The sequence below is a fragment of the Engraulis encrasicolus genome, chromosome 2 (assembly GCF_034702125.1).
Source record: "Engraulis encrasicolus isolate BLACKSEA-1 chromosome 2, IST_EnEncr_1.0, whole genome shotgun sequence".
Classification (NCBI taxonomy): Eukaryota; Metazoa; Chordata; class Actinopteri; order Clupeiformes; family Engraulidae; genus Engraulis; species Engraulis encrasicolus.
This window is the reverse complement of record NC_085858.1, coordinates 19,970,786-19,994,678: the sequence shown is the minus strand read 5'-3', so window position 1 is coordinate 19,994,678 and position 23,893 is coordinate 19,970,786. Positions and strand designations below refer to the sequence as shown.

Below are 23,893 nucleotides of genomic sequence, written 5' to 3'. Positions count from 1 at the left end.
TATTATTTACAACCTGTAAATTAATGGTGAGTGCTTATTAAAAGCAGATGGATATGCAAAACAGTGGAGATGGCAACATTCCCATAGATTTAATCATCAAGACTATAGACATGTTTTCCTTGCGCTCTCACTCTCTTTTATTTATATCAGTCAGTACATATTCAATTGTACAGTTGGGACACTTCTTCAGCTCCCCTCACCAAGGCCTGGCACGACATTCCTGAAATGCACTTTTACATTATTTGACTCTTCTGTACACCGTAGGAAGCAAGGTTTCATTATAGATACAAAACACAATGCTTTTAATGACACATACACGGAAGAGTTGGGACAAGTCACAAAATAAAAAGAGCATGATTCCAGTATGTGGATCAAAGTCTTCTTGTCCAAATCAAATATTCCACAAGAAATTGGTGTATAAATAAAATTCCAGATGTTCTTTTTTTCTTAATAAAAAAAAAAACCACTATACTGCTTCCACATACGAGATGAGGTCTCACACTGAGATGAGCCAAGACCATAGTATATTCATTCAGTTACTATTATACTTTTAAGCATGTCTGTATGTGACAAGTGTCTCAGAGGAGAAGTAGAGAGCGGAAGAAACAGGGAGAGATAAATAGAGACAGAGAGGGGAAGGGAAAAGAGACAAGAGGTCAAGAGAGAGGTGTGTGTTGATATTATACAATAGTGTGGCTGAAATGAACACCATCAATCCAACTGGACACGGTGGTGCTGCTGCTGCCATTCTGGGTGTCTGTTTTTGTTGTTTTTGTTGTCTTTGTTGTCGTTTTAACACTGTAACTCGCGGTCAAGTGTTCTTTACAAGTTTTGGTTTGGTGTCTGTCTGGGTGTCTGTCTGGGTGTCTGTCTGTCTTTGATCGGTTTTCTCCATGGGTCTCCATGGGTCTCCAGGCGTACCCGCTGGTCAGTCCACGTACATGGGAGAGCTGGGGGAGCTCGGCATCTGATCCATGATGCGGCACACATAGCTGGCCACGTCCACCCGCCGCTCCTCGTACATCAGGATAAACGGATGTTTCTACAACACACAGACAGACACAGACACACAGACACAGACACACACACACACACACACACAAAATCATGTCATGTTAAATAAAAAAAACATCCCTGAGTCTGATTTATTGCTCATTCTACCCTATGTACTGCACATAAGAGTAGATACATCTTTAGAAGACTTGTATCTTATTGTGCAAATATTGTAAAAATAATAATAATAATAATTACATATGTGTGAACAAGTAAAAATATACAAATAGATGCATAAATATTGTTGTCAATTAACATAGATTAACAGTTGGTAGGTTGGCTGAGCTTGGTTGGAGGTGTTGAATCAAGATAGCACAGTGCAGAACTCACAGAACTCACCAGCAGCTCTCTGTACTTTGGCCTTTTTGATTCATCCTTTGTAAGGCTGTAACAAAGACACGGACACAGAAATAAAAACATTCTGCTATTTTGATAAGCTACAGTACTAATCCAATCGGGTCATCTGGTCCGCCCATCCAAAATGAGAGGACATAGAATGCGTATTAAAAATAATTTAACACATTACAATGGCAGTGAACGGCAGCTGTCAGCAGAGACATAGCAAAAGCAATTTAGCATTGCTGTATGTCTACAAGGCACATTCAAATGATAAGATATTCGCTTTGTTAATTAAAAAATAACAAATTTGGAGGTAAGCCCCTGAAACTTGGTGAATGTTTGTCCATATTTATTTATCCATACCGTTTACCCATTTTTGATATACTGTATACCTGACAAACAATGGCTGCGGCAACATTACTATCTGTGAAGGTTTGTAAAGAGGGGAATCACTATGGACGAACACTGAAAAAAATCACCAATGAAAACACATGTTCGTAGCTGATCGATGACTATCTCCGTATTCGCTTTCAGTTAATAAAATGAAATCAATATCACCTGTGAGTAATTTTTTGATGCACAGTAACAATGATAAATGACAGTTCATATGGCTCTGGTAAAAGCTGCCATTCAGGGTCATTCATTTGAAGCTGGTCGTTTTCCCTGTCGTACACTCTGCCCTCTCATTTTGGGTGGGCAGGTCAGATATGCCGACTGGATTAATACAACAGGAACATAATCCGGGAACTGACATCACAGATGTGCATTTTCAAATATCCACTGCGGGTTACGCATCATGACGCTGAACTAATACAAGCAGAAGCACAGGAGACACCTCACTGCCATGAAGCCAAGTTGCTTCAGCAAAGGATTACATCATAGCAGGCGTCAGTTGCCCTTTTCCACCAGCAGGTGGCGAACAGAGGCAAGCAGTTGCACGCATACCGTTCCACAAACACAGAAGACAGCCACATCCTTAATTCATTTCTCACGCTGAAAAAAAATCCACCACACAGCATTTGTTGAAAACAAAGCTTTACAATGGAACTCAGAGAGGGAAGTTCCAAGTAGTGCATGACCTGTGACTACCCTACCATTCATACCTTACTAACGGTATGCATCTTTTTTCCAGTTAGTTCATTGTTGCTGAATAGATCAACGCCTACACCAATTCCTGTACACTTTGTATCTGCAAGTGATGTCCTCGTTTGAAAGTCGCTTTGGTTATAAAGTGTCTGCCAAATGCAATGCAATGTCATGTAATTGCAATTTAACACCCATCATTTTTCATCTTTTCAGTCTGTATTTTTCAGCACATTGAATGATTACAGAGTATGAAATACTTTGACTGATTTGTATTATTACATCTACATGCTTTTATCCACAGCGACTTGCAGATATGACAGGGCATTGGTTGTCATTAGTAGGGTGTGATCTTCAATTTTTACCACAAGTTGACGAAGTTGATGAACATGGGGGAGAACTGCCTCTCCTCGGAGTTGCTGAGGTGCGGGGGGTCCCCCTTCACCACCTGTGTCAGCTGGTCAAACACGCTGCTCCACTTGGGGTACGGAAACCTGCCTGTGGCCAGCTCGTACTAGACACGCCGACACCACAAACACAAACAGGAAACACAGGTACGCACGCATGCACACGTACACGCACACACACACACAAACAAACACACAAATGAAACTCCACCACAAGTCTAATCAGTAAGCAACAGAGATGTTATCATTCACAACAAAGCTCTCAGAGCGAGTGAAAAAAAATGTTTGCCATTGTGTTGTGAAACCACATAAATTGCTTGACCATACAACAGTCCACCAATGATCAGTTATTTATTTTGACTTAAACAGCTTTTTAAAAAAAATAAAAAATAAAAATAGGAAAGAGATCCTCAACTGAGCAAATGTGCACATTGTTAGCCTGGGGGCCAGATGCAAGGGGTATATACTTCAAAAGGTGCTTACATAATTAATCTATTTAGTTAACCCAGAGGTAGACATCAAGCTGTTGGTAAAAAAAAGACAAAGGCTAGCTTGCCAATGCTTATACTGTCTGAGATGCAGCATAGAATGTTGTGTTCAAGGTGGTCTTGCAACCAGCATATTTACAGGTTTTCCTTTGGCCATGTAATAAGGGAAGCACGGACGAAGAGCATGCTCTCTCTCACACATACACACCATCCAACCTAATCCCATTGGTCATAGCTTTGTCCAGGAGGACTCAGAGGCATTGGATTGATGCTGCACATCCCAACTTTGAGAAATTTCTCAAATTCTCTTTTTCGTCAGTTCACTCCACCTACAAGCTTTGTGCAAAAGCAAGACTAGCCAAAGGCTACATTCTCTTAACAACCCGACAGCCGAAAAATTCTAATATTCTGTCAGGTTTATGACTACCCCTGGGCTAAATAAAAACCAGGTTTGTCGACTTCCCCACCTGTGCTCCAAACTAGAGAGAGGGGGGAAAAGACAGGTGAAGGTCATGTCTTACCAGCGTGATGCCCAGACTCCAGACATCTGAGCGCACGTCATAGCCTTGTCTGGAGGCGCTGGGGTCTATTCGCTCCGGCTGCAAAGGTAAGAAGAACAGCAGAGGTGTCAGGAATGGTCCCCGATGCTGTAATAACCACAGTGGCTGGCGGTGTTGTATAAAGTAGAAGTACCCTCACAAATGCAATTACAAAACTAGTGGTATGACCTTACATGGTTTCCCACTTTGTAATACCATGCTACTAGTGTTGCAATTACATCTGTAAGAGTCCTTCTACTTCTACTTCAAACAACTCTGGCGACTGGGAAGATTCTCCTCCACCCAGGTCATGTTCAGCCAAGCACGGTAGTTTAGTTGTAAGAAACTAATGAGTTCTCAAAGAAGACGACCAGTTGCTCACAGCTTAACAATTTGGATGTAATCATCACTATACATGGTTGCAGCATCACACTGATTGCATGCTGTTGCAAGCTGACAGTCATAAGACATAACATTAAGTGTTGACCAGATACAGTGCCCTCCATTATTATTGGCACCCCTGGTTGAGATGTGTTTTTTAGCTTCCAATTATTATTATTTTTCTCTAAATAATATGGGACCTTAATGGAAAAAAAGAGAAAAATCCAACCTTCAATACAAGTGCATTTATTCAGTGGGGAAAAAATCCCACATAAAGAAATAATTATTTGACATCAAATAATGTGTGTCACAATTATTAGCACCCCTGTTGTTAATATTTTGTACAGCCCCCTTTTGCCAACAAAACAGCACCTAATCTTCTCCTATAATGTTTCACAAGATGGGAAAAGACAGAAAGAGGGATCTTCAGCCATTCCTCTTTGCAGAATCTCTCTAAATCATCCCGATACCTGGGTCCTCTCCTCTGTACTCTCCTCTTCAGCTCACCCCACAGGTTCTCAATGGGGTTGAGGTCTGGGGACTGAGATGGCCATGGGAGGAGCTTGATTTTGTGTCTGGTTAACCATTTCTGTGTAGATTTGGCCATATGTGTAGGGTCATTGTCTTGCTGAAAGACCCAGTGACGACCCATCTTCAGCTTTTTGGCAGAGGGCAACAGATTTTGATTTAAAATGTCCTGGTATTTCAAAGCATTCATGATGCCATGCGCCCTAACAAGCTTCCCAGGGCCTTTGGAAGCGAAACAGCCCCACAGCATCACTGACCCACCCCCATACTTCACAGTGGGTATGAGGTGCTTTTCAGCATGCGCATCTTTCGTGGCACGCCAGACCCACTTAGAGTGTTTGTTGCCAAAAAGCTCAATCTTGGTCTCATCTGACCAATGCACACGGTCCCAGTTGAAGCCCCAATACCGCTGGGCGAACTCCAGACGTTTGCGTTTATGATTGTGGGTGAGGAAAGGTTTTCTCCGTGCATGCCTCCCAAACAGCTTGTTGGCGTGTAGACAGCGCCTGATGGTTGATTTGGAGACTTTGTGACCCCAGGATGCTACCATTTGTTGTAATTCTGTAACAGTGAGCTTTGGAGATATTTTGATTTCTCTTACCATCCTCCTCACTGTGCGTGGTGGCAAAATAAACTTGGGTCCTCGTCCAGGCTTGTTTACCACTGTTCCAGTTGTTTTGAACTTCTTAATTATTCCTCTCACAGTAGATATGGGCAGCTGCAGTTGAGTGGCAATCTTCTTGTAGCCTCTGCCTGACCTGTGAAGGTCGACGCACATCTGCCTCACTTGTATGCTGTGTTCCTTTGTCTTTCCCATGTTTAAGAGTGGATAAGAGAAATGGCCTCAGTGTCACGTCATAGTTATACCCCAGGGAAACAGAAAGTGATGAATTACTAATTAAATGTTCCTACATACTCTGGTAAACTTTGTAAACTACTGTAGAAATGACAGAAATGCTTCAATTATATTTATTTCCTGGGAATTGTTAAGGGTGCCAATAATTGTGGAACAGGTGATTTAATGAAAAATAATTATTTTTTAGTCAGGGATTTTTTTTATTTTCCTACAATTCATTTGAGTTGAAGGCTACATTTTCCTAAAATTTTCAGTGTGACAGTATTCTTCTGCAATAAACACTGAATTTATTTTAAGGCTTTTAACACATCTCAACCAGGGGTGCCAATAATTATGGAGGGCACTGTATGTGTACAGTGCAAGTAGAAGTACTCTGACAGTGTGTTTACTTTATTAGGTACAGTGGAGAATAACTGGTGCATTAACTGTTATGTGGGGCAGCTCAATGGTTAGAGCGCTGGCCTTCAGATAAGAGGATTGCAGGTTCGAATCCCAACCCTACCTGCACTTTCATCCATGGCTGAAGTGCCCTTGAGCAAGGCACCTAACCCCACATTGTTCCCCACACGCAGGGTCTGTAACCAATACCCTGTACCTAAAATATCTGTAAGTCGCTAAATAAAAGCGTCAGCAAAGTGTAATGTAATATCATTTCATATTGTTGTAATTACAACAGCAAGAGTACTTTAACTTTACTTTAACTTTAACTTTAACTAGATATGCCTTCTTGGCCATGTAATATTGTGGGCCTATATTTGCACATTGGGCACCTTTTAATTGTATTATCAAATTCTTGTATTATTATTCATTTTAATTCTTTTTGTTTTTAGCTTAACACCAATTCCTGTCTAGGGACTACAGATGAAAATTAGCCGTGTGGCTATAATCTGGCTCAATTGTATATTGTGCACTGTCCCTGCTAAATAAACAATAAATGAAATGAAATGAAATGAAATGAAATGAAACTTCTACTTCATAACCTTTGGTGCTGACTGACATAACATTACAGCATATTACATATGACATGGCTGACACTGTTATTCAGATGCTGTTATATTATCGCAACAAATTAGCCAAGGAAGCCAAGGAAGAAATGAGGAACGGTGCTGTTCTACGTGTAGCCAGTCGGGAATGCACATGACTTGCGTGCCTGTGGGGACATTTTTTTCCCTTGCTTGGCAACAATGTGACTCTTGCATGTAAATTGTGAAAGTCTGTTTGACATCTGATCCCAAAGAAATTCTGCAATATCAATATGCAATATCAGAATCTTCAAAACAAGACCACAACTGAAATTTGCACACAAATGTTATCACACAAAGGGTAAAAAAAACCTAAATCAATTCCTTTCACTCACACACACAAAGAGAAACACGAACACAGACACACACACACACACACACACACACACGCACAATCAAACTGAGCCGAGTGACCGAGTGCCCCTAAAATAAAAGAAACACCTCAGCCATTCTCTCTTGAGACAGCACTTCAGTGCAACAGTAAGCACTTCAGCACAGCGCGGGCCCATCAGCGAATGCTTCTGTGTATGACCTCAGCGCCCAATAAGACTGGGCGCCGTGCCGCGGTTCAGCGGGGTGCCACTGACGTCAGTGGAGTACTCCAGCCACGCGCTGCTCACAACCACGCCTCCCCGCCCCGCCCCTCTCCTCTCCTCTCCTCTCCTTCCCTCACTCCCTCCCTCTCCTCCTCCAACTCCCCTCCCCTCTGTCCTCCACTCCATGAGCTCATCCAGACTCCTGCTTTAGAGGCTGATGTCACCCCGCGGCACGGTGTGCTGGGCTGGGGCAGACTGCGGGCCCTTGGGGTGTTTACGAGCTGACAGCTACCGCACGGCTGCCCTCCTCGCACGCTGCCAACATTGCCGTGATATAACCTCCTGTCCGTCCGCCCGCCCGCCAGAGCTGACTCACAGAACACAGACCACAGAATTCAGACAAGGGGAGGGCGAGAGAGGAGAGGAGAAGAGAAGAGAAGAGGGAGGGAGAGGGGGGAGAGGAGAGAAGAGGGAGGGAGGGGAGAGGGGGAAAGCATGGCCACCGCATGTCCCGTACCCGGTATGTTTTTTTTTTCCATTACCTAACCTGAGCGAATGAAGCTCGAGGGGGACGGAGCGCCAGGAGCTGACGGAAGCAGACGGAAGGATCCTGGCGCATATTGCTGCTACTGCCGCCTTTTAACTTGCCTGGTAACACGTCACACACACGGCTAATCGCCATGTCTTATAAAACAGACGTTACTACTGTAGGGCAAAGCAAGGCGATTACAGCATAATATCCAGGTGTCCAGGAAGCGACACCAACATGAACCAGCTGAACAAGTTTAAGAGCATCACATATGTGTGTCTGGTCTGTATCCTCTAGCATGGTGTTTCTCAACAGGGGCTCCAGAGACCCCCAGGGGGCGTTAGACAGTGTTGAGAAACATACGGGGGGGCACTTGGCTACAATTGAGGTGCAATAGTCCATTTTATTTTTTAATACTAAGTGGGGCATTAGCAGGCTTAAGATGAGGTCAAGGGAGCGTTGGGAGGCTTATGATGAAGTCAAGGGGAAGTTTGTTCAAAAAAGGCTGGGAACCACTGTTCTAGCTGGACATAACTTGAAGTGTTTCTGTGGGTTGCAGAAAACTGTTAACCGAACCATGCAAAACTTCAAATACAAGTGCTGTTACCATAATGGTCATGATCATGACCAATGCCACTCCGTAGTGTCATAGTACTGCTGTCATCATGTACCTGAGCCGTTTCAATAAATATTGAGTCACATCATCGCAGGTGACCACATCTGCACTGTTCTAGGCACGGCTCAATATGTAAAATGTGGAATGTATAACAAAAAGGAAGAACGGTGCATGATTTTTTTCATGATTTTACAGAGAAAGGGAAGCCACCGACTCACCACAATATGCACAATAATGTCTGTGTGAATAGGAAAGTCTGTTTGCGCGACACATGCTCGGTATGCCAACACAAAGTTCTTCGAGAGAAATAAATAGTCGATGACTCAGAAAACCAGAATAAAAGAATGAGGCCACCGACTTCACACAGATGAAAAAAAGGGGATTAAGACAGACAGACAGACAGACAGACAGACAGACAGACAGACAGACAGACAGACAGACAGACAGACAGACAGACAGACAGTGAAGGAGCTGAGTGCTTGTGAGGTAAGCTTCTGACGTGTGGTCTGTCTGCCTTTTTCAGACCGGAGAGGAGAGGAGAGGAGAGGAGAGTGGAGGGGGGCGGACCGCCAGGGGCCATGTGTCTGTGGGATGCCTGAGCGCTGAGCTCAGGCCTGGGGGGGAGCCCAGACTCCACTCCCGCTTCCATTCTCCAAGATCTATGAATGAACACGCTGACCGGAGGGAGGGACTAACACATGAGAGAGAGAGAGGAAGAGAGAGAGACATAGGCGCGATGGGAAGAGAGACAGAGCAGGAAGGAGAGGTTAAGAGAGAGTGTTAATGTGAGAGATAGAATCAGGAGGGGGAGAGAGAGAGAGAGAGAGAGAGAGAGAGAGAGAGACAGACAGAGAGAGAGAGAGACAGACAAAGAGGGAGGGAGAAAGTGAGAGGGGAACAGCATTGCGTCCCCAATGGTCCTGAGACCAAATTTAGCATGGAAATAAGAGGGGGGAGAGGGGGACATTGAGAGAGCAAGAAAAAAAGACACAAAACCAGCATGATAGAGAGCATGAGCATGTGATTCAAAGAGAGGTACAATAATAGCCAGAGAGAGTCAGGGAGGGGGACGAAGAGGGAGAGTTTACAGGGGTGGCATGGGGGATGAAAGGGGTGTTATGGGGGGAGGGGGGGCTCCCCTCACTCTTGAGTCATGCTGTGGCTTCATGCCACTAAAAAGGGGAGATATATCGGGAAGATGACGACGCGCTGAGCTCATCGGCTTGGCTGCAAGCTCCCCGTCACACACACCGCACGAGGCTCCCTGACACCAAGCCAAGACGACACACAACACACACACACACACACGCAAACAAACATATCACTGTACCCATAAACACCTCTGACCCCTTTGCACCCTCTTACACTCAAATACCCCATGTGCCTGCCTCATGGCCCTAAAAATGAGCTCGCAAAAATAGCCCCACTTCAAATTTAGCAGTCTCTAAAACCGCAATATTACATACTGTACTCACACATCCATATACTGGTCCAAGCTGTTAGTGTGTATTATTAAAAGTGTGACGGAAGCTGTAAAGATGACGGAAGCTATCCTTGATAGGAGAGCAGCAACTGCTGCTTGCTAACGCTAACGCTAATGCTGCTGCTGCGTCTGCCCTTCTGTTAGCCATGACAGCAGCGTGGAAACTCCCTTGGGGATCGTCCAGGAGTGTCCCAGATCTGTTTTTGGTCTCTTGGTGTTGGAGCCGCTGCATCTCCCTTGCGGACAGCTGAGCTCAGACAACTACAGAGGTTTTTTTTGGCTGAAGACTCTGTCATTACCACCAGGGCTCTAAATTCACTTTTTTATTACCAACTAAAATGGCTAGTAGATGTTACTCTTGCTAGCCAAGCACACAATTGCTAACAGGTCAAAGTGGCTACTAGAAGGTTTTCTTTTCTGCCAGCCACACTGAAATTTCACCAGCATCTGGCCAGTTGTCGGGTGCTTATTAAAAGCCCTGATGAGGCCCAGCCATGGCTCAAGCGGATGGGCACCGGACTGCTGCGCCGGCGGGCGGCCCAGTTTTGATTCTGGCCCGGGTCATTTGCTGATCCTTCCCAATCTCTCACTCCACACTTGTTTCCGGTCTGTCTGCACTGTCACACTGCACTGCACTGCACAGCCCTGGCCTGGTGGTTAGAGAGTTGGTCTTTCAATCTAGGGGTTGCAGGTTCGAATCCCCCTGGACCTCTCCCTACATCTCCATCCATGGCTGAAGTGCCCTTGAGCAAGGCACCTAACCCCACATTGCTCCAGGGACTGTAACCAATACCCTGACAAATAATAGTTGTAAGTCGCTTTGAATAAATGAAGGAGTCAGCTAAGTGCAATGTAATGTAATGTAATGAAAAATATATATATTTTAAAAAGTCCTGATAAGCACCATCAACGTTTTTAGACAGGCTGTGAAGATTCTCTTTCATCCAGGTCATCTTAGTCAAAAGACTTCAGTTGTAGGAAACTGGACTTTCTTTCTTTTTGTACCAGACCACATTAATTACTTTGTAATTCATTTTAGGTCTGGGTCCTCAGTGCCCTGGAGCACCGGGGTGGGAGGAGTGAACTTAGCTCTGGTTTGAAACGTTCTCTGACCAAGACAGTTGACTTTCATGACGTATGTTATTATGCTCCCAAGTGCGTTCGCTTGTTGGCCGGTAACACCGGTTGTCTGAAAACCGACTGAAAACCCTCCCCAGAGGCGTAATCAGACCATTCGTGGATTACGAAGGAATTCAAAATGAATGGTCTGGCCGGTCAGGTCCAGTGTCCAGAGTCCAGTGTACAATAATTCACTAAATACAACTAAACTCTTTTGACCTCTAGACATCTCTCAGCCCCAGCCCATTTTTCTCTCCCCTCAATCTTTGCTTCCGCCTCTCCTTTTGCCTCTCCTTTCGCCTCGCCACCACCACCACCACCACCACCACCACAGCCACCTCTGCTCTAGTAGACCGTGACAACCAAGGCTGTGTGAAAAGGAGGTCAGTGCAGCAGACGCCTACGTACGTGACAAGGATGGAGGAAATGAAATGCTCTGGTTCTTCTGAGGTGTTTTTACGAGGAAGGCGTACAGTAAGAAGCCACTACCAGAGATGGCTGATAAAAAGGTTCTCAGCAGTCTTTGTCAATAAACAGACAACCAAAAGGTAGCGTCCAGGAGCATAAACACCAGCAACCAGCCAAACAATCGCATCATTTTCAACACTGACACAAAAGAAAAGGGTGAAAAGTAAGGGGGTAGTCATCCTTTCTTTCTTTCCATCTTTGGCCCACACACACCGTTTGACTTCAAAAGAACAAGTGCCATTGTCATTGTTTTGAAATACTTTTTTTTTTCCAATTTTCTTCATACTGCATACTGTATATTGATGCTGCATTAGCACGTTCTTCAGACCGACCGAGAACTGTGCCAGCGCCCGTTCCCACACCTAATCTCTGAACCAGCCGGCATGTTCATGTGTTGGTTCACGACATGAACCGAAAAATACTTTTTCTCCGCAAACCACGAAAACAACGTGGACGTCAGCAGGTTCATCCGGGTAACAAATTATCCCATACTGAAAAGTTCAGAGCCCGGTATGAACGCAGGTGGTTTCCAGGTAAGCAAGCACTTTTCTTCTGAATGTAACTGGCGCGTAGACCGGCACCGTTCTGGTCGGCCTGGAAACAGTAATAGTGAGGTACTTACAGCCATGTAGGGTCTGCAGCCGGCATCTCTGGTCTTGGCTATGGAGTCCACCAGCTGACCGCTGATGCCAAAGTCACACAGCTTAATGTTGCCATTCCGGTCCAGCAGGATGTTGGAGGGCTTTATGTCTGGCAAGAAGGAGTCACACAAGATGATGCGATGTCACGATTAGACATGGACTATAAATGCAATACACAGTACTCAACCAGACACCAACTGAGTAATACCATGAAAAGATCATCATCAGCATTCATTTGCTGACTCAATGAAAACTGATAACAGACAATGCCTTTTAAGAAAGATAAGACGTTTACTCAGAACATTTGGCCTACCTCGGTGAATTATTTTCAAGCTTTCTTTTAAGTGGTTAAGTGCTTTCACAGTCTGCAAAGGAAAAGAAAACACACAGAGTAAGACGTAAATCCCCTTCCCTCCTCGATTTTAGAGTCAGATCACAATGCATATCAAATAATGTGGAGACAACAATACTTAAAAAATTATGCACTTACCGCTAATGTTATTTTGCCTAATATTTCCTCTGGAATAACGTCATCTAGTTCACCATATACATATTTGTAGAATTTGTCCAGTGAGGTAGCCATGAGCTCCATACAAATCCAACAGTCGCCCTGAAAGACACACACGCGACATACAGGAAATACATACTCAGTATGCTGTAATTTCAACAATGTACACACAATAAAGAGTCAGTAAATGCCTAAAAATACAGTATGTAAGCAATGAGGTCATATTGAATATTCCCAGTAGATAACATGTCCTGAAACAGTATCAAAGCAACACTTTTTAGTTCTTCTCTTTAGTCGAGTTGGAGATACGATGGTTTTGGACAAAACTGCACTATGTTGCTATAAATGCTAAATACGGTCACAGAGGTGATGGGGGATGGGCTTAAGCTTTAGATCAGAGGGTTGCAAGTTCAAATCCCACCCTTCCACTCCCTCTCTCACTTCATATATGAGGTGCCCTTGAGCAAGGAAGGCACGGCTCTGGGGACTGTAACCAATACCCTGCACTTAAAATGAGTCGTTTTGTATAAAAGCGTCAGCTAACCGTTACGTAATGTAATGTTATGTATTGTAAAGGATGAGCAGCGTTGGCTGACCTCTCTGAAGAGTGCCCCGTAGAACTGGACGATGTAAGGGCAGTCGCTGCTGCGCATGACCACGTCCAGGTCCATCAGGAGCTGCTTCTGCTCCTTCTCGTCCACCGTGGACCTGATCCTCTGCCATCACACCACATCAGCACATTAACATGCATGCATCATCATCTCATCATCACACCACACCAGCACAACATTAAGTAAGTCCGTTTCATTTATATAGCTTAAAACAGCAAGAACTGGCCAAAGTGATGCACAGCATCAAACTCAGACTAGAATTAATATAATACAATAAAATAATAAAAGTATGTTAAAAGCCACACATGGTCAAACAGCAACAATAAAATACATACAGTAAGATACACAAGGCACTCCACAGACCAGTGCAATAAAAAGACAAGATAAAAGAAAAGGGATAAAAGAAGGAGGGAACTGATGAACTAGAAAGCAAAGGCCAATGGGTTCAAATAACATGCACGAATCAGAAGCACTGGACAAGCCTTAAAACGGCATGGAGGCAGCATTCAGGCTCATAAGATTCAGGATTTTTAAATTAAAAATGTGGAATTAACACATTATAATGCAAAGTGAGGGTTTTTATTTCATGCCTTAATGTGCTTTATAGGCTGAGATATTTAGGTTTTTTATCAACCTAGGGCACATCTTCCCAAAAAGGGGTTTGGCATTTAGCAGGTGTTTATTTGCAGGTGCCTTAGGTTAAAATGGTTGAAGTGGTGAAATTCACATAAACAGGTCAGGGCCGGTCACATTTCACATTACCACACTAACATCCTGTGTCTGTCCGCAGTGCACAAGCACACTCATCACATTGCCTATTCTCATTGTTCATTTGCTACATCCTCATTTACAACATTTAAACAATCAAAGCAACACTACCGTCTCTTTGACAATCTGAAAACATGGCCTGAAGAGGTTTCACCTTTTTTAGAAATGTTAATCCCCTCAGGTCTAGGTATTTGCGGTGCGCAAACTGGAGAGGTGGATCGCACTCAGTTATTCTTTTCTTTGAAAATGTTTTTCTGTCACATACTGTGTAAAAAAAAATCTATTTTTAAGAAAAGAACAGTGTGCGATCTACCTCTCCATTCTACACAGTTTTATTCATGTGGAGATGCACCATGGGTGAGCGCAGTGTATTGGAACTATCATTTGCTCTGCGTAAGGAACGCATATTGATTGCTGATATTCACATTACAGGTATTTGTAATCCACACCCACACCCACACACACACACACACCCACTTCATAGTAGCTATACAGCCATCTGTGTGGCAGATGTTTGTGACTGGCAGTTAATACACTAATCTGAACTACACATGCAGTCCTCCCCAACACACAGGCTCTTCGAGGAGGAGCACCGAACCCAAACTAAACCCTGACTACCGGCATGTAGGACGCAGGCAGAAGAGGAGGAGGGCGGGGAAGAGGAGAAGGAGGAACAGGGGGAAGAGGAAAAGGAGGGAGAGAGAGTGCACCGAACCGAAACTAAGCCATGACTGACTACCAAGGTGTAGAAGAGAAAAGAGGTGTAGGAGGAGGAGAAAGAGGAAGAGGAACAGGAGGAGGAGGAGGAGCAGGAGGAGGAGGAGGAGCAGGTAGAGGGTGCACTGACTCAAAATTAAGCCATGGCTATCAAGATGCAGGAAGGAAATGAGGATGTAGGAGGATAAGGAGAAAGAGGAGGGAGGGAGCTAGAGAGGGAGGAAGGGGAAAAGGAAGGAGAGTGTGCATTGAGCCAAAAGTAACCGCACAAATACACCTACCGCGACAAGAGCGAGGCGAGCGACGGAAGTAATTGACTTTGTATTGAGTCGCGCGACAAAAGCGATTCTGGAGACTAGAGCGATTCGCACGCCGAGAGTGACAGTTTGAAGTTGAAATCCTTTCAACTTTCTATGACGCGGTTCGGCGACCAGCCGCGACAGCCAATGACTGTATAGAGGTCAGTGACCAAAGCCAATGGGAATGTTTGAATGCTTTGCCTGGACATACGCTAGTCGCTTCAATCGTTCGTATCGCTCTTGCTGCACAGAAGCGATTCTCTGTCGCTTGAATTGTGTCGCGGCTGGTCTATTTGTCCGGTAAGCCATGACTACCAAGGTGTAGGAGGAGAAAGAGAGAGAGGGAGGAATGGACGGAGAGGAGAAGGTGTAGGTGTAGGAGGAGGAGAAAGAGAGAGAGGGAGGAATGGATTGAGAGGAGGAAGGAAGGAAGGAAGAAGGGAGGGAGAACTTGGCAGAGCCTTGACAGCCATGATCTTGTTGATGGACCTGTAGGCCCCGTGGTCAATGTAACTCAACGAGAAGGAGAGAGAGAGAGAGAGAGAGAGAGAGAGAGAGAGAGAGAGAGAGAGAGAGAGAGAGAGAGAGAGAGAAGGAGGAGGAAGAAGAAGAGGAGAAGAAGGGACGGACAGAGAGAGAGAGAGAGAGAGAGAGGAGGAAGAAGAGGGAGAACTTGGTTACCTTGACAGCCATGATCTGGTTGCTGGGCTTGTGCACCATCTTGTTGACGGAGCCATAGGCACCGCGTCCGATCTCGCCCAGGTCCTTCAAGTCATCGGCCGTGAAGTCGCAGTGCTGCTCGGGAGAGATCTTCAGCTTTCCCGATGACTCGATGCTGTGCGTCCGCAACCGCTCTCTGGGGAGTGGAATAGGAAAAAGTAGAGTGGAGTAGGCGTAAAAAAGGAAGAAAAATCTGGTGCCACATGGACACAATACAATACAACCTGTATGTATATAGTGCAGTCTGTATCACAACTATGAAGTTGACTCAAAGCACTTTCAAAATACACATACACATTTCCACATTCACACACCAGCTCTGGAGGCTGCCGTACGCCGCTAATTGTCCGGGTTTCATGTGAGAAAGTGCACTAATAAATGCACACACGCCTGTCTATTTTCTGTTCTCCTCTGGAGACTCTGATGAAGACATACTGTATGTCAAAACGTTAATCTTACTGCACTGAAAAATGAATCACAGAAAGTAGACATCCGTGTGGCACCAGATTTTTCTTCTCCTTTTATGATTTAGTCCTGCACTACTTGCACCGGATTGTTACTTTAGAGGCACAGAGTTCGTATCAGGGTTCCCACAGATTTTTCATGAACAATTTCAAGCACTTTTCAAGGACCAAATTTCCATTTTCAAGCACCTGTAATAGGTCACGGGAAGGGGGTGTGGGGGTCGCCCCCCAGAAATTGTTGTGTTTTTACAATGCAATTTTCTGTATTCTAATCAATTTTAGGCTGTCGAATGGCAAATTTAATCTGACATCTCACTACCTCAGATTTTTGATGTACCTGAACAATTTATTTCTATTATTTGGCTTACTCAGTTTGACTTGACACAAATTTCAAGCATTTTTAAGCACTTCACCAAAAAAATCAAGCATTTTCACAACCTTGAAAACACTTAATTGAAATTCAAGCATTTTCAAGGAATTCAAGCATCAGTGGGAACCCTGTCGTATTTTTCTATGTTGTAGAACGAAATTAAGGTGCCTACAGGCAGCCTACATCGAATGCACATTACAAGACAGAGCAAACGTATAGCACAAAAAAGCATGGATGTCCAAATGTTATACCAAACATATTACACAAATACATACAAGACAGATCAAACAGATCAGCAGACAGTGTAAAAAGGCATCCAGTCAGAAAAGTCATCCTTACTGTTTGATCAATAAGTGGGCAATATGAACCCTTTACAGGTAACAGATAGGAAAGGAGACGGGATAGGAGTGCAACCCATGGTGACTAGTGCCATGAACTACTGTAGGTAAAAGGTGTGAGAGGACAGAGGAACAAGAAAGGGGGGAAAGGAGAAGAGAAGAGACCTAGACAGAAGGAGAGACGAGAAGGAGAAGGCTGAAGCGAGTAAGGGCTGAAGACTTATTTCTCACTCACATGTGTGGATTCTGGAAGGGAGGTGCCGCTGTGTGGAGTGTGAATCTGGTGTTCGGTTTGACTGGCGGGTTGGCGAAATTTAACTTCAGTGCTTTACGTTTACCTGGTGGAGAGAGAGCTCAGTGTCAGTCACAACTGGCACCAAGGGCTTACTGTGAACTTAAAGAAAACGTCATACACCAAATACAAAAAAATATGACAAGGAGAGGGGAGGGGGATTCAATGTGTGAGGAAAACCAAGGTATGGGGGAAAACGCTACTAAAATAAAATGAATGCATTGTGACTTGCATGAAAGGCTACTTGGTATTGGGGTGATCAGGATAAAACTGCCAACACAAGGACATGCAAACAGAACAGCAACCCCACAGTGATTGTGACAGGAAACCCAAGTCATCCCCAAGTACCAGCATGCATCCACACCACCACCACCACCACCACCATCACCACCACCACAGCCACAGCCCCAGCCATGATACAGGCTTCTCCATTACTCAGGAGAAAACATGGCCAATTAGTATTGCTCACCAACAACATTGCACTTTTCCAATGTGAACATACATTCATACTTACCCATGCTGTGTACTGTGTACAGATGACAAAAAACCTTGAAATTGTATATTTCACTTTCCACACCGTTTTTTCATGGTTGTCCTGTACAATTCTGCAGACTGCAACAACCTGACTGACGTCTATGTGGAATCTGACTAACGGCTAACTTCAAGCCCATTAAGATTACACCGAGGAGCTCCCATTTCAGCCATTTTATTGCGTGACGTTTCGGAGCTCATCAGTGTGCGCTTTTTCTCCACTACCTATGGATTAACTTTTTTTAAACCTGCACCCGAAACCAGTCATTGGATGTGCGTGAGATTCGATTGGGATACGCATTAACACAAAGAGGAAATCAGACTGCATAACCTATTTTATATTAAAAAGCTTGAAAAAGTGTCACACAGATCTAAATGTATGGAGCTGGTTTTCAGAACACAGATTACAGTAAGCCTAGAGAGAGGATATCAAAAAGGGAATATAAAAACCCTGCATTTAAAAAAGCTTCTTGTTCAGAACAAGGCTTAATCCATGGGCATAGGGTATAACAGTACCAGTGGATAATGGCCTACTCAATGACCAGTAGTACACAATGCAGTAACGCCTAAATGCTTATGGATAAATGGAAATGTTTCAGAGAAGCGTGGAGAGAGATACACTACTTATTCATTTTGAAGGGTCTGAGAAAGACTCAGATTTCCTGGCATTTCTATGAGGCACGGCTGCACTTCCTTGCTCTGATAGCCATCAGGCCCTGGGCAGAAAAAAAGCGTACTATTCATCTGTAGCCCTCCCCAATTCATTTCAATATTCACACACTATCTAGAAGCAAGAAAGCAAGCAAGTCCTACGTGGGCCTGTAGCAACCCTGACAACATAATCTACCACAGTTTGCAGTCACAGGGTATTTAGATCTTCAACTGACATTACAAAAGAAACACAGGACGTATTCTGCATTCCCGCCAACAGGCATAAGTTGGGCAGGGGCTGGCAGCGCCTTCTTGGCGTTCCCTAGAGGCGCACTGATGGTGTACCAGACAGGGAGAAATTCACTCCCGTCCCAGCTGTCAATGTTGTGTGTGCGTTCCCAAAAGCAGTGGTTATGCTCAGGCGGTAACAAATCTGGTCTGTCTGAAGGGGTGCAAGTGTTTCCACACACACAGAGAGAGGGAGAGAGGGAGAGAGAGAGAGAGAGAGAGAGAGAGAGAGAGAGAGAGAGAGAGAGAGAGAGAGAGAGAGAGAGAGAGAGAGAGTGTGAGAGAGAGAGAGAGAGAGAGATAAATACCAAGGAAGGAGAAAAAGGAGAAAAATAGGGAGAAGAGATAAAGAGAGCGAGGAAGAAAAGAGGCAGAAGACTAAAAGAGAGAAAGGGAAAGAGATGAAGACAAGAAGAAAGAGAGAGAGTGCTAGAAGAAAGAGAGGGAGTGCTGCTTTGGCTTCACCTTAAAAGTGAAAGAATGCATGTAGTTCCCTCTCCTCCAAGGGCATACCACAAGAATGTGTGGAGCTGACTATTCTCCCCACCTTACTGCTCTCTGTTCTGCAAGCACCTCCTTGTCTCAACAGGCCAGAATTTGTTTAAGTGCTGCTCATGCCAAATACTCATTGTGGTGCTTCAAGAGAGAAAAACAAAACAAAAAAGGAAGAACAGCAAAATGCAAAACTGGAGTAGAGAAGAAAACACAGCCTACTTTTTGTGACAACTCCCAAAGCATTAGCCTACTAGCTTTTGTTGGTTAGTGATAAGCAGTCTACAAAAAAAATTGGAAAGTATGTGTGTGGGGAGGGGGCTCTTATAACAGAGATAAATGGGGGGAAACACAGTTTGAGATGACATGCAGATTTGATGAAATTAAACATTCAATTGCAAAAAAACTTGTGGAGATCTACTGGTATTGTGCTGGCTTGTCATTGAATTTTGATTCAGAGATTCTTAAATGATGACTAGATTTCCCAGGAGTACAAATCAGGTTGCTCCCAATGTCACGAAAAGCTTCCTAGGCTTGTGCCGATTGCCGATCAAAATAATGGACTGAGCTACTATAATGGGAAATGATTAAAAACATACGTCAAAGACTGACATTATGCTTTTCAATTCCTATTGCGCTAAATGTTAAACATCTGCAAAAATGAAAGGTGGCCATACAATGTGCAATCTCTCAAGCAGATTGGTTTGTTCATCCAAGACTCAAGTTCATTTAATAAATGACCATGATGTTACAAATTACAAAAATTGAAGGAAAAATATGTCCCCTCTCTATTTTTGGCAAACATTCCTCAAAATATTTCTTTTAAAAAAAACAGTCTCAGGGATCAAAAGTGTTTCAAGCACTCTGAAGGAAAGTGGGTAACTGTTACCATTCATCTTGTCTGTCTCTCTCTTTGGCCACATCTGCACCGGCACAAGCCTACCAGACCCCCAAAATCGCCACTTGTTGGATTAGTGAAGGACAGAGACCAGACTCCCCCATAGCAGGCCATCAGACGAAACAAAGGTGTGGACAGCTGTGGGTGCTCACGGTAGCAACATAAAAAGGGTTGGCTTACTTTGGGGAGCTCCAGACAGGTTTATCTGAAACCCTGGAGATGAGGAGAAGAAAACAAGTTTTTTTCATAGTTGATTTATTTTTAATGTCCCCCATTAATGTTTCAGCATATGGAAGTGATCTTTTTTGGAGCCACCATCTCATACAGTAAGCCTCCTGGTGTACCAGCACCATCAAACACTTGGGTCTTCAGACAACATCGCCACTTGCGTGGCACCAACTTTCAAACCTGTAGTAGAAAACTTGTTGAAATAAAACAACGGTTTAATGTCTTAAAGGGACAGTTTGGTCAATTTCAACATGCAGTTGTATTGCTCACGCTACCCTTGACTTGTCAGTACCTGGTGATGCCACATTTTTTGGCTCAGCCCTTTCCGAGATATGAGCAATTCTAATGGGGGCAGCGTTTGTTTACATTTTAAAAAAATGAAACATAGGCCAACTCCAAATATTTTCCCAAAAGGTACTGCTGTTTGCTAGTTGTCTGCTGATGTTTTATAACCTTTTGGATGTTTTTGGGAATAAATAAAAATGTTTTTTTGAAATGTAAACAAAGAGCTGCCCCCATTACAATGACCAGGATCTCGGAAACGGCTGAAGAAGAAGAAAAAAAAATCTCAGGCACTGACAAGTCCAGGGTAGTGTGAGCATTACAACTGCATGTTGAAATTGACCAAACTGTCCCTTTAAGTTAATATAAACCTCGACCCTGTCATGTTTTGCCTATTTGCTTTTCACACTGATATTTCCACAGACAGGATATATTTCCTCATGAGACTGTGGTGACTGGTGCATATGCAATTGCATGATGGGGAATATTTTTTTAAATATATTTTTTAATTAAAGTAATTAAAATAATAAACATCATTCCTCGGGGGTAAACACAGGCCTGTGAGCAAAAAGCACCGTTCTCCGTCACTGTGTTCAATAACAAATAGCGTAGGTATTTCAATGTTTATGCTGTTGATGCTTGCCTTACCTATGAGGTAAACTACCATGTCAAAAAGATCTAGTCTGTGTAGTACTGCTTTGCTTGCAAGATGTTGTGCTACTACCTGACCTATATTACTCTGTGATCTGCGTACGAGCTGGAAATTTTGTCTGGGGTGTCATCAGAGAGGAAGCTCAATTGAACATCAGCGTAATGTTGCGTGCAAGACAGATAACGCACATAACAGACAACAATCACTGCTACTTCTCTATTCAGTTTACTAAGGCATAACTTCAGCATTCAGCAAAGCAAGGGGTGCAAACAGGAACACGATGAGGCTGCAAAATGAAAATAACATGGATGAGGGAAGGAGCCATGGTGGAAAAGAAGAAAGATAAACACTTAAAAATTGACAGGCAAGAAGAAAACTTATAGCTCTAAGGTTACTTTCTCGGGGCAGCTCACCATCACGTTCAGCATCAAATCAGGAAGGTTAGGATAGACAGAAGTGAATACGCAGAGGAAGAGAAACATCATGGAGGAAATACATTTCAGTGCTTCTCACAAACACAAAAAGGTTCAGTGATACAAAAGTGCATGTACACATAAACATACATCCTGTACTGATATTAACATGTGGTGGGCCTACTTTGCCATTGTCCTCTTATTTGTCAACATTTAGTGTATTTTATAATATGCGGTAGAATTATATGGAAGTGTCATGCAATTCACAAATTTCAGAGTAGAGGGCCTATGTGTCAACAAAGGGTGCACTTAGGCCTACTAGCCTTAGAGGCAATCCAATTGTGGTTTTTCTGTATAAATCAAAGAACTAGGTCTACTAATTGCTCACTTTAATTTATAATCCCCCTGCACCTGTGACAGTTCACTGAAAATCCCAGAACCTGACCTGGAATGGAAATTAATGACTGACTAACAATACTTTCCTGTATCACAATGGCATTTCCAGTATGTGGAGTTTTGGAGTGTTATTTGACAAAATTGCGTTGCAAATATAGGTAGAGCCAATTTGAGCCATTTAAAATTAGAAAGCAACACTTTTTAAAAGTGCATAATTCAGCAGTTTTTCAAGTGGGGAAAGTACCTGACAGCCTAATGGGCCAACATTAGCTGTCTAATAAAGTCTGAGCTTAGTGGAGCAAGGTGTTGCTTGCATTCCGAGAGCACGAGGTAGTTGTGTCTGTTTGCTGAAGCGACAAACAATCAGTAGAATTTCTACGTCGGTTGTTGAAAGTGTATCTCCGGATCATCTGACACCAAACTATGGCACGTTCTGTAATGGTTAGCCATACACAGCTAGCAAGCTAACGTGTCAAAACCATGTAAAGATGTAAGGCAACTTTGTTAAAACGTCTTTCTTTACACCCATGCCAACTGGCGAGGCCTGTTTAAAACCGAGGACCACGTAATAATGTAGCATGGTGTGTGGACAATTTGACACGAACACCTTAAAAATGTATGGCATAATTGGTCGAGGCAGCCAAAGCTAGCGGTTTGCCCTCTGAATGGTGATATTCATAATGCCCATTCATACGGTTTGAAGGACTATTGCCAGGTATGATTTCGTTATTGTTACTCTCCACAACCATACATTAATTAACAAAATGCCTCAAAACGGTGAGTGTCTGAATCGTCAGAATCATTGTAGCCTGGTGTAAACTGGCTAGGTGCATTTTGCCAACCAAATATGGGTTGTTGTTTGAATTATGGCTTTCAGCTAATGCTAAGTACAGTACGGGAGTTGTGCCCATTTTTATGCCTCTACGACCGTCATCAGGCTATAAGGTAAACAATTCTGGATAAGATAAACCAACGAGACAGTGATGGCACCAAAACATCAAATCATTGCAGTCCCAGATTTGCCAAATACACATATAGTTCTACCAAAATAATCGGGCTAACAAATGCTTGCTAAAACACACTAAAAAGTCTACCTGGGAAAGACTGGTTCATGGTGTTATCAATTTAAATAAATCTAGCACGCTAATATAGATATTGATGTAGCAGCGACATAGTTCAACGTCACGCATTGATATTCCTTAATTTATCACATAGCCTTTGCCTCCCTTCATCTTACCCTGCATGCTGCTCATAGTTGTTATGTGTTGCGGCTGGGACTGATGATGATGGTGATGTGTTGTCGCTGTAGATCCTGCGTTATTGCTGTTGTTTTGGCTGGAAGATGTTGTTGAGTTGGTGCTGTGGTGGCTGGGAGTCGCCATTGTGTGTAAATTCCAGCAGCAGCACTGGGCTGCCTGCAATGCAGAGCCCCGAGAGTAACTTCACCTCCTACGCTCAAGACAGGAGACAAGACACAGCAAGCGAGCTACACCTAACCTCAGTCCCACTGTTGACACTACAGATGCTATAAATGTAATCTTAGCTTGCCGCTAAACGGGGTCAGACGGCTTGGTTAGCCAGCTTCCTAGCTCAGGCAGTAATAGCATGGACTGTAATCCAGTTTCAGACCATTCCATTGCAGACACAGGACACCTAGCTTCAATAGTCAGCATTGCACACCCACGAAGCTAAACCATTCCAGTTATCCAGAAGTGTATCTTCAGCGAGGGGAACACCCGCGCATGACCTGTTCAGCGAGGACAGTCACGAGCTGCCGCACATACTATTGACATATTTTTCAACCGATTAGCTATGCTGACCTTTGATATCTTAAGTGTGAATTCTGCAGTGAGCGCACACCTTACAACACCATACACACACCACATC

The 23,893-nt window shown here is 43.8% G+C and overlaps 1 protein-coding gene across 5 annotated transcripts; it reads right to left on the bottom strand.

Annotated features, from left to right (window-relative positions):
- Positions 1-111: 111 nt before the first annotated feature.
- Positions 112-23,630, bottom strand: map2k4a (mitogen-activated protein kinase kinase 4a). 5 transcript variants are annotated; one of them, XM_063224192.1, is made up of 12 exons: positions 23,244-23,630; positions 20,216-20,248; positions 17,119-17,221; positions 15,673-15,847; positions 13,193-13,312; positions 12,579-12,698; positions 12,402-12,453; positions 12,070-12,197; positions 3,892-3,969; positions 2,841-2,989; positions 1,384-1,438; positions 112-1,042 (listed from the first exon to the last, which is right to left on the bottom strand). In XM_063224192.1, the coding sequence occupies exons 1-12, from the start codon at positions 23,386-23,388 to the stop codon at positions 929-931; spliced, it is 1,272 nt and encodes a 423-aa protein (XP_063080262.1). In that variant the 5' UTR covers positions 23,389-23,630; the 3' UTR covers positions 112-928. The 5 variants fall into 5 exon arrangements, with proteins under 5 accessions (XP_063080262.1, XP_063080268.1, XP_063080272.1 ...); XM_063224198.1 differs by having other exon boundaries at positions 1,393-1,438; XM_063224202.1 differs by lacking the exon at positions 20,216-20,248.
- Positions 23,631-23,893: the final 263 nt, after the last annotated feature.

Bases quoted from the DNA above. Each gene is read 5' to 3' on its own strand.
- map2k4a (XM_063224192.1), bottom strand. From the start codon at position 23,388: ATGGCGACTCCCAGCCACCACAGCACCAACTCAACAACATCTTCCAGC. The intron at 12,699-13,192 runs GTCAGCCAACGC...TGTGTCTTTCAG, and splicing joins ACGGGGCACTCTTCAGAGAG to GGCGACTGTTGGATTTGTAT. The intron at 2,990-3,891 runs GTAAGACATGAC...CGGCGTGTCTAG, and splicing joins GGAGTCTGGGCATCACGCTG to TACGAGCTGGCCACAGGCAG.